The sequence below is a fragment of the Lates calcarifer genome, unplaced genomic scaffold (assembly GCF_001640805.2).
Source record: "Lates calcarifer isolate ASB-BC8 unplaced genomic scaffold, TLL_Latcal_v3 _unitig_90_quiver_1100, whole genome shotgun sequence".
NCBI classification, from domain to species: Eukaryota; Metazoa; Chordata; class Actinopteri; family Centropomidae; genus Lates; species Lates calcarifer.
Window position 1 is genome coordinate 24,668 of NW_026118088.1, and position 11,570 is coordinate 36,237.

Consider the following 11,570-nt stretch of genomic DNA (forward strand, 5'->3'; position numbering starts at 1 on the left):
TGTCTCTTAACCTGTAGGTGTGCTGCTCCCAAACTGTTTGTCTTGTGACCTGGTGGCCTGGGTAAGCTAAACCTTTTATTTTATCATGCACAGTGCTTTTATATTGTTTTGATTTAAGGGGTAAAGGGTAGGAGAACAAATACCTAGAGCTATTGTATTTTGTCATAACACCTATTGGACAAGAAGCTGGGCAACCTTATCACCGGGTGCAAGGAATGGTATTTGGATTGACTGTGATACTGCAAACTCATGTTTACCTGCACTTTATTTTTAATAGAGCTTCTTTTTTTTTTTACTTTTGTTAATTTAAGCATTGTTTGTTTCAGAGTTATTTTAACATCGTTCAATGTAGCATTGTTTTATAGGATTTAGTTTGACCCCAGCACCACAGGTGGAACAATAACACAGGAAGAGTGAAGGGGGACAAAAATAGCATTTTGAAAAATGAGGGAGACGTAGAAATGACGTCCTTGGTTTTTGATTGAAGTTTTGTTTTGTTGTTTTTGTACTGTATGTCAGTTGGTTTCTTGGGGTTTAATTTATACATTTTTATATTTTAGTGTGTTAAAGCAATGGAGTATAACATAATCGGAATTAGTATTTTTCTAGACAACACTTAAAGTCCTCATATGTAGCATTTATAACCACTATATAAACATGTAATAACTGGTTTACAACACACTATATTGTAGTTAAAGGTAGAGGATGTATTTTTTCATGTATTTGTAAACAGGTGTAACCTGTGGACACAATGAGCAGAGGCTGGGGTATAAACAGATTATGGATGAAAATATATTAAAGCCGTAGTTTTACATTACAGTCTGTTATAAACCGTTTATTACATGTTTGTAGAGTGTTACCCTTGTTTGGTCTCTTTAATTCAGTGTTAAATTCTTACATTTCATAGTGCCAATACTGAGAAATAGAGCTTTCTCTGAGCAGAGTGAAGAGTTACTCAGTGTGGCCCTTGTTTCATAAAGGTCACAGAGAAGCTGCAGAGAAAGAGGAGGAAAGGCTGCATTTTTGTGCGACTGACACTGAGGCTTTTCCGTGTGTCCCTTTGGACAGTTAACTGCATTATTCAGTCACATGCAGAAGCAGCAGAAGGGGAAAAAATGTCAGCTGAGGAACACAGCTGGTTAATTCTGTACGTTCACATGAATTAAGCAGCAGAGGAACGTACTGTACTGAAGCACAAATCTGATTTACTAATGCTTAGTTGTAGCTAGCCGTTTCCTCTGGCAACATTGTAATAGTTTGTATGATAGTCGTTAGTAGTTCCCAGATGAACAGGTGGTTACACCCAGTATCAGTAAAACCACCAAAGACCAGATCTGTTTCTATTCTTTCAGATTTTAAACATCTTCTTTCTTAAAATTTGGAAAGGATGAAGTCCAGAGATTAACAAAGAGGAAGGAACCATCAGCAACAAAACAAAAAAAACAACAAAAAAAAAAACCTGCTTAGTGAATTAAATAAAAAGTCCGGCTTACTTCCACTTCCAGGCACATATCTCACCAACACTTAAATATTAGGGAATAAGTCCAGTTGATACTCCACTGCTGAGAACTTGAGAACTGGCTAGTGGTTACACATATTAATACAATTCATTTACCTTGTTGATTATGTAACGTGTGCCGTCTTCTGGCTTTGGGTTCTCAGCTGATAAATGGGAGATCCAGCGAGGCCTCTGCACCATTTGTGTGTCTTTGCCGATAGTCTCTGGACTTCATCCTCTCCCTTTGTAGACTCCTTCTCGTAGATCAGCAGAGTGACCTGTTAACTTGATAAAGCCACTGTGTCCAAATGTTTCACATCACATAGCCAAAATTCTCCATTGCCATCATCATCTTTAACCTTGTCAGCAGCGCATTTCCAAAAACAACCAACAGGAGGAGCCAGATTCTTAAAAATACACAATTTTATTATATCACAGAACTGTTTTAAGCTGCAATATAAGTAACATTTTAATGGTCGATACCAGACTCCCAAACCAAACAAAACACTGTACAGAAGAACAGACCAACGTTGTGCTTTTAAACAAACAGGCTGTTAGGAAGTATACAGCTGATATTATGTATAATACTGTGTACAACTAAAGCATACTTTTTAAAAAAAAGCATCAAAAGGCCACAAAAATGCAGAGACAAAAATATGACACCAACAGGCAGATGGCCTTTTATCACCCCATTCATAAAAAAAAAACTCTGCCAGAGTTTGAAAAACTACTAAAAACTACTTCTGGTATAAAACCTAACCTTCCATGAACACGTTAAATGGGAAATGGCACAAAACCAAAGAGTTTAAAAGATTTAAAAAGTCTACTAACCTCACTCACTCATAATGGCACATTTCAGTTACTGACAGCTTTTTGCTGCGTTCAAAATACACTGCGGTAAAATCTCGAGTACTTCAGGAAGACATAGTAACAGTTGAAACTTCACATATGGGCTGGAAATCTAGACAGAAAATGTGGCGTCTGTTTCCATTTGGTGAATCAAGTCAAATTGATTTAACGGAGGATGTTTTCAGATAAAACAGACCGACAGAGCAGTAAAACTTCATCTAAAACTACAGCAAAGACAAATTTACGAAAACAATGAATATTCAGGGGGAAAGGCTTCCAGACAGTTAATGGCCCAGATTATTGATTAAAACCTCGTCTTTAGGATTTCGTCCATCTTTACATTCATTGAGAATTTGAGAACCGATTTTGTCATGAGGAAGCTTAAAAAACACTACTGACCCGAGCTGACATTGAAGTAGACTGAGGCAAGCGAAGCAGGTTCACGGGTCACGACCTCCCTTCAAAGTTCATCATTTTCCCACGTTGTCTTTGCGTTTTTGGCTTGATCAGAGTTAAAAGCTGCAACAGTCCAGACAGATGTAATGTTCATGTTTTGATGTGCAAAAAAAACGTCACGTTGAGGATCACAGTTTATAACCTGATGAGTGAAAGGTAATGGTTCATGTTGATGAACCAAACACCAGTATCCAAGAGCCTCATGTATGAAAATGTGTTAAGACTATTTACACACCACTGTATCTTCATATTAATTCCAAGAATGTGACCGTTTTAACTTCATTTATGTGATCTAACATTTAATCATTAGTTGTTTTAGAATTTGTGCAAAAGAACGTTTTATAAATGACGCTCTAGGATAGTGCGTGTACAGGCTGTCTTCATTGTAGAAGAATTTTTACACTTTTGGTTTTTGTTTTGCACTCTGAACTCTTTGTCTCAGAGAAACAGCCTCTTTGATCAGTGACATCAATTGGAAAACATCTCCCAGAAACAGGAGAAGCTGTGGAGTTTGGAGGAAATTTAAAAATATTCAGTAACATATTTCAATATTTCAGCTTATATCTTTGCCATGACGGCTGAATGAGACTAATTTCTGCTGTACGTTTCAGATGACCGAGGTTCTCTGGTCCTCTGGTCTGCTGTGCTGCCTCCGCTTAGCCAGAGGCTGCTGCAGAGGAGCGTGGCTAGTCCAGTTGTTGAGAGGTTCTCCCATTGAGGATCATGACGGGGAGAGTTTGTTGGAAGGGCAGGATGGTCTACTCTACATCTACTGAAGGTTCTGCTGAAGGTTTTTAGATCATGGCCCGGAAAGCAAATGACACTGCAGCGCCCAGCGCCAATCCGAGGGACAAGAAGAAGGCCATGATGGCCCCTGCTGTCTCTGCCTCATGCTGCGGCACCTTCCTGTACGGAGACAACAGGGGGACAAAAGTCATTAGGAATGAGTGGTTCACCATTTAACACAATAGCATTTGTGGTAGAGTAGAGATATAACACTTAATATATCACTCAAAGGAGTAGTTGAACATTATGAGAAATATGCTTTCTTAGAGTTAGAGTCATTCATGCACATTATTTTATGTGAGATTCTAGGTGGGTTTTCAGCATTTGTTTAACATTTTATAAAATGCACTACATATTTTATTCTGGTTTATATTCTAGTCTTTATATGATATTTAATTTAGCTGCAATTAACACTAACTGTATTCTCCTGAAGGACAAGTGGTAAAACTCTTGTGCCTGTGTCTCACTACAGCCCCAAAATCTGCCTACCAACACATCTGCAGCTCAGTAATTTATATGTTTTATCCCATTTGTTTACTTCAGGAATCACTCCCTCTAAAACTATAAACTGTTTTTACATTTCTGTTGGTGCATGGACTTACGTTACACATTATTATTTCAGTTTTAGAGGTGCTGGTAGGAATATTTTTGAGCTTTGATGAGAGCCAGAATAGCTATTTCCCCGTGCCTCTGGTCTTTATGATAAGCTAGGCAAATCTCCTCCGGGCTCCAGCCCAACACTTGAAAGACTACTCCCAGTTCCTTGTCAAAACCCGGTGCCTACATCACCCACAATACAACACAGCCACCAAACAGTTTAGTCAGAGATTTGAGTGTGTTTGTGTGTGAGTGTAGTTGTCCTTACTTGGGTCCAAAGCACATGCAGAGACTGGCCAGGTACCCGTTGGAGAAGGAGAAGAAGATCATGAAGATGATGTACCAGGCGTCGTGGGCAAACAGCACAGGGAGGTAGTGACGAGGCTGGACGTTACACAGCATGAAGAGAGGGATGAAGACGACCCGTAAACCCACCAGGACAGGAAGCCAGATACTGTCTTTACCCGGCTGGAGTGAGAGAGAAACACAGGAACATTAAGGACAGACAAGAACTCTTAACTTCAACCCTGTAACATATTTTTGGGTGTTTTTATTTTATAGTTGATTAATCGTTTAAAGTTATTTAGCAAGATAAACTGCCAAACATTTCCTGAACTTCTCACATGCCAGTCATTTGGGTTAACAAACATTTGGAACTTGGGAGACCAAAAGCAAAAGACATGGCTGATCAAAAAGAACCTGGAGTCACAAAGCACCTCAGGGGAAACCGTCAGGATCCAGTGTCGTCCGACAATGATAAATAAACTCACATGATCCTGGAGCAGCTGACTACTGTTATCTGCACTAATAAGAAGCTGCATTCCAGTGTAGGTCAGACTGTGTTGATTCAATTTCATTATTTCCTGTGGGTGGCAGGAAATTAGACTTGTTCGCTAATTTGTTGAGTTGTGGACAAAGTTTTACAACTGGTGTCCGGAAAGACAAAAGAGGAAAAATATTAGTATGATGAATACTGTGTTAGTGCAAAGCCGACTGCCTGACATACTCAGTTCCTTGAATAAAAAATAATGCCAAGTGACAGTTTATATAAATCTAAAGGAGTTGAATGCAAGCATCTGACAGAGACATCTGACTGAGAAGATCCTCAACAACATCCTAATACAGGAAGAGTCACACTGAGACTGAATGGCAGATGAATAACCAAGTGGTGGTTAAAACCCTAGACAGCTGGAAATACTATGAACTGAAAATAATCTATTAAAGTTTGCAGCAGAATAGAAAAAAGTAAGAAATATGTTCATAACCATAGACACCACTCTCAGATGTGGAACAAGGCGTAGGGGGTTTTTAGTAGTTCAATAACCTCCGAGCTACCAATGTTCATGTTAGAGGAGATGGCACCAAAACCTTTCAACATCACCAACATCATAGCCAAAACCACTTCCTGTACACAGCACACACACACGCCAGCTTCTCTCCAAAACTAGCATCTGATCTCAGCAGCAAAACTTGCCTCAATAAAACCTTCCACTCATGGCTCAGTGATTTTAAAGTGTAAACATCTAATGCAGCCAGAGTATTCCATTAAAGTGTCAACAAGTGGGTTCTGTCGTCTGTAGCCCCAGAAAGCAACAGATCACACTAAATATTTTGATGTTGTCGTTTTAAATGGACTCTGGAAGGGAAAAGCGTCTATAAACAGGAGCTTCGTCACCGGATTGATTTGCTTACAGGAGGTGGCGAAGTCAAAGCGCTGCTGTCATTACTGCATAGTTGTACAATATCTTCCTGTAGTATTGTATGGTCCTTGCCAACTGAGCTTGCCTTTATCCACAAAGATCTGAGACTTACAGTAAGCTGTGACTGAAATTCGCCTGAATAGGCTCCCCCACCCCTGCAGGGAACTTGACATTTAGTTGAGACCACGCCTGTGAAACCAGTAAAGTTCGTCTGAACCTAAACAGGAAACCTAACTAGGGATGCACAGATTCTACATTTTTTCAATCCAATTACAAGTACAAGTACTTGCCAATACCAAGTACCAATATGAGTACTTATTAATGCCATTACACTTTGTGTACTACATTTACTTGAAAATGTGTTTTACTTCCATCAGATATTGTTTAATTCTCTGGCTGTATATACATGGCATTGCCACACATTTTACTCAAATAGAAGTACTGTTATTGACATTTTAGCATTCAACTGCATCTTTTTCTTTAACAAACAGCCTTGCCACATATTTCACTTAAATATAGCACGCTATTAGCAAACTCTTTGAACTCAGCACCGTGTTAGTTTTTTAGATGTTTTATCAGATTGCTTGTGTTGAAAGTACTCGTTTTCGTCCCTCCTCTTGACAACTTTGCAGAGCATAATTTGCAGTCCGCTTTACTTTTGTCACCATCATCCACTTTGAAATACCTCCACACCGCCGACATTGCTCCTCCTTGCTCTCTGACTGAGTGGGATCAGGTGCTGAAGTATCGGGACACATTTATGAATACGAGTACGAGTACAGGAACGGTATCGGACAGATACTCGATGCTGGTATTGGTATCTGTGCATCCCTAGCCCAAACCCGCCCGGTCTTCCAAATCCAACATCTGCGCGCAAGGACCTGTTTCATGACATCTGATTGACGAGCCGACCAGCCCTGTGCTGCGCAGGTACTCTCCAGCACAGGTGAGAAAGACCATGAGAGCATGTTGGTAAAACATCTTATTTGTTACTGACCCACATACAGACGGCCGTCAGACTCCTGCCAGCCCAGTCCATCAAGTTGAAGAGGAGGAAACATGACACAGGGATGAAGTAAGTATCTAAAAAAGGAGCAAAACAAACAAGCTGCTGTTAACAACACCAAGACTCCAGATGTCTGTGCTTGAGAGAAAACCACACTTGCATCAAATAGCCAACCTCTGCAGGCTTGAAAGTTTGTAGTTTTATCTTCTGTGGAGGCCTGGCAGCTGCTGACAGTTTAAGATTCACAGCTGGGGATCCCAGTGTTGACCCAGAGTCATAGCACTGAAAGTATCAAAAGATCCTGAGGAACTACACAAACTACTTTATTGTTTTGATACTTTTTTTTTTTTTTTTTTTTTGCGCTGTGACTTCAGGTCGTGTGAATCCAAGCTGACTACACTCCCTCATAGACCACAGCCTCCACGAGGCAGAGTTTTGTTAGCAGTAATGTTTTTGAGCTACATTGTAAGCCAACAGGAAAAAGATATATGTAGAATTAGAACTAATTTCAGTATTTTTACAGGCTGCTGTCTTATTGATGAATAAAGCCTTGTACACAGCCTCTGTGTGATGATAGAGTAAAGTAAGAAGCAGCCTTCCAACATATTCGTGCCTCACACATCCCCTATTTCTGTCTGTGGTTAGGATTAAAACTTTTCCCAGACTACAGTCTTCTCATTAGGAAACAAATAAAAAAAGTTCATTCCCTTGTGAGTTTGGGAATAAATGTTGGAATTAAAGGAGAAAAAAAAAAACTTGGCAGTCATCCTTCTCAAAAGTCAGATTAGCAAAGTTACTGGCTCACTAGCTTTATGCAGAGGGAGGAAATGGAGACTCACCCCAGGCGCCTCCGTCTGCTACTGTGGACTTGACCTCGACAGTCACGGCTGGGAAAGTCCCAATGGTGACGGTGAAGATGAAGCACACTGACAGAGCCATCACCCAGATCTGATTAGAGAGCACAGGAGGAACTTTAATCAATAATGTGTGACCAGTTTAATCGCTGGCATACAGGTGGAAGGCGGAAAATGAAAAGAGGTGAGAGGAAGGGGCTGGTTATAGTCTGCTTTACACAACAGTAATTTCACCTGTTTGAAGATGTTAAACACGGACACGCTGGGTTTGGCCTCGTCCTCCGTTAGACTCACCACCGGTCGTTTCTCTGCTGGACTTTCTGAGAAATATACAAACAAACAGCTCTTTACCAAGTCAGTTAAGTGATGCATGGTGCTAAGACCATCATTCCTATGTGTTAGCATGTGTAGATTTCAAATGTGATACAACACAGGGTTCCCATAACGCTCTCACACACTAGCAATTAGCACCAGAGTGGTCACACTGGTCAGTCAAGCTGTCACCAAAACACAAACTGTACCAAAAACACATTGAATGGGTTTTTGGTTTCCAGCCTAGTGTAGAGTAAAGAGAGCAAAGCTTTGGGTGTAACAGAAACACTAAGACTACACAGTGACTACAACAATGATGTTTGTCCACAGCTTCAACTTCTGTAATTATTCATTTTTGTGGAAACTGGATCCTGAATGTCTAAGCATTCACCTTTTTTCAGTAAGTCCATCTTATTCTCCTCATCAGCAGCAGCTCTGGATCCATTATTCTCCATGTAGTACTGGAAAAACTCCTGTTGACAAGAACAACAACAACAATAATAATCAGTCCACTGAGCCAGTGGAGCAAAGATAAGCATGTTCCCTGAGATGCTGCAATTTCTCACAATGCCAGATGGTTTTTTTTTTATCCCCTCACAGACTGTAGACGCTCGCAGCACTTATCTCAATTCTACAAAGTGCTGTCCAAAATGTTAATGGGTGCAAAATAGTTGAAAGTGGTTATAAGACAAATACCTAATGATGAAATCATTAGAAACTATTTAACTTGATTTAATGTAAAACAACACTTAGTGTAGAGAGTATGTGGTCTCACCATCCTGGGCAGAATGAGGTAGGACATTATGGCAAGGAGAATAACAACACAGGCTGTGATGAAGTAACCAAAGGCACTGTCCTGCAGGGCCGATCCAGCTGCAGACAAAGATATGACACACAGAGTCATTAGAGTTTTTAAGAAGATCAAAAAGATCAACTGATTTAACTTTGCAGTTTTTCTTGTGTGCCACAGCCTCAGGCAAATATCCGGTGAAGTTTCTTTCAGTCAGTACTCCTATTTTAAAAACACACTGGAGGTAGAACCAGCAAATGTTGGAGTAATCAAGTAATTTTACAGTCTTAACGTGTTAGCCACTGGATTTCATATCTATTTTCATCCCTTGTATTTATTTCATTTTTCTGACTTTCTTTTGTTGTTCTAGTTTGCTATGTGAAGCACTAAAGCCTTCATGTTTGTATGGAAGGTGATACATAAATAAAGAGGACTGTCAAAATAGTTAATACATAGTAGTTTGCTGTGTTTGAGACTGAACCACCAGCAACTCAAGCACCAACATCAACTTAAAGATCTAAAGCAATATCTGCTTATCAATACTCAAGTTATTGAGAATATATTAGTATATATTATTATATGTATTAAGTAAACACAAGGCAGGACTGTATGCTACATACTGTAGCATTTTGAATACAAATACAAACACTGTAATGATCTAGTACTAGCAGCATGCTTGTGATTATATTTGTGTGTATTCATGGGCGTCTGTATATATGTATATATATATGTTGTCGATTCCTAACGACAACATGGTAATGACGTAATGAACGAAAAGTATAAAATTGAACAGCACGTTCCATAATTCACCCTCATAGCGTCATCAGCTAATGTTAAGGCAGTCGCATGCACTGAGAACCTGAGATGTGTCATATTTACTGAGAAAAGCCAAATCTGGTGGAAAAAGCTCTCGAGTGCCAAAGGGAATTCTGAAGAATTAACTCCGTGTTGGAGGCCAAACTCAAACTTTTGGCTGGCCTTTTATCTAAACAAAATTCATCACTCACAACTTTATTGAGCAGTATTATATTAGTAGATCAAATTACATATTGTGCAAGATATGAAAAGTCATATTTCTAACTGTGTTGTGCAAAAACACTTCCTAATTGATGCTATTGATGTTACTTCCTTAAAGGTTAATGTACTGGTAGGTCTGTTGTGTTTTTGGTGCCAATACTAAAGAAGGGAGTACTTGTGAGACATACAGGCCAGTGCGCAGATCATGGAGAAAGCAGCGAAGGTGCCGGCAAGCCCCTGTCCACTCATGATGGGAGTGGTGTAGGAGGCGGGCAGCATCCCTGCCAGCCCGAACAGACTGCCCTGAAGAATCGCCCCGAACGCTGCACAGGGACAGAGAAAACAAGATGAGGATGTTTAAGAATTGGTGGTACTTTAAACAGTCACAGAAAAAACAAACATGATGTTCCCCCGGCATCAGAAAAAGAGGCCCATAGAAAATTAACAGGGAGAGATGACAACCCTTTCTGAAAACATGGAGCAAATTGAATGTTTTGTACATAACTGTTAATGTAATTATTTACTTTCGGTTTCTCACTTTACACAAAGCCAATAAGTCATACAATGTTGCATCACACCAGTGGATTACAAGAGTTTATACTGCAAGTTTGAAGCTTAATTAGCAACAGAAATGTTGTAATGTGTCCTCTAAGAGGAATGTGCCAATGTAGATATCAAAGCTTAGAGGTCACAGCATCCTCCCTCTCTAAATCAAACAGGATGGGCTGTTCCCCATGAGGATCTGGGGGTCAGGACTGGCCCAACAGGGGTAAGGAGGGGGTGAGCTTATCCCTGCTGCTCATGGAGTCATTGTAAATAAACAAACCCAGTGAGATTACAGACTGTGTTGTGAAGCTCTGTGTGATACCACAGCATGTGGGTGCATCCATATGAGAGGGATTTTCCCCAACGCAGTGGATGCAGGTGATTTTGATCAAAGACACGTGGAGATAATTGCATGAGTTCAACGTGGAAATGAGGTAGAGGGAACACTAATAAAAGTCCAGAGCAACTGGCCGACAAAAGCTGCCACCAACATGAGGGTTGTGATGTTTAGTTTGTGTTTTTTTTGTTTGTTTTTGTTTCTGTGAGATGGAAAAATGACACAACAAGACACTGGCTAATGAACACAATGCCAAGCTGAATGAATGAAGTGAGGATCTGTAATTATTATTACATATGTATTTAGAAACTCACAGTTAATGCAGATAATCTTGATCATGGTGAGGGTGAAGAAGGGCAGCGGGGCCACGTCCACCCTAACGAGTATGGCTGTCAGCAGGAAAACCACAAAGATGACTGTGAGGCTGCCAGAGATCCGCAGCTTCTGAGGAATCCTGAGACATGCACAGGGTGAAAACAACAGAGAGAAATAAAACTTAAACATCCACTACTACGCAAACAATCCAAAACATCAGTCAAACAAATATCCAACTACGTATATTCGTAAAATAATAGAGGTATTCAAAAGGAAAATGACAGCGGGAGAAAAACTGGGAAAGAAGAGAGGGGAATGTGGAGAGATGGATTATGATTCAATGTTGGACAGAAATATTTTCAGATCACAATAGAAGTTGAAGTCATTCCAACAGACAAGACAATGGAAAATAGAGAAATTGTGTCATATCCAAAAGGGCAGTCATTTGTTCATGACAAAAAAAAAAAGGTCATCAGAACAAAGTGAGCATATTGAGGAAGAGAAGGG

General features: G+C 40.0%; 1 protein-coding gene across 1 annotated transcript; it reads right to left on the bottom strand.

Annotated features, from left to right (window-relative positions):
* Positions 1-1,903: 1,903 nt before the first annotated feature.
* Positions 1,904-11,202, bottom strand: LOC108880345 (equilibrative nucleoside transporter 1; the record flags this gene model as incomplete). Its single annotated transcript, XM_018671818.2, is given in 9 exon segments — positions 1,904-3,709; positions 4,455-4,654; positions 6,884-6,969; positions 7,732-7,840; positions 7,981-8,066; positions 8,450-8,531; positions 8,834-8,931; positions 10,054-10,188; positions 11,063-11,202. Coding segments are annotated over 9 exon segments (1,048 nt in total), but the record flags the coding sequence as incomplete, so codon positions are not given.
* Positions 11,203-11,570: the final 368 nt, after the last annotated feature.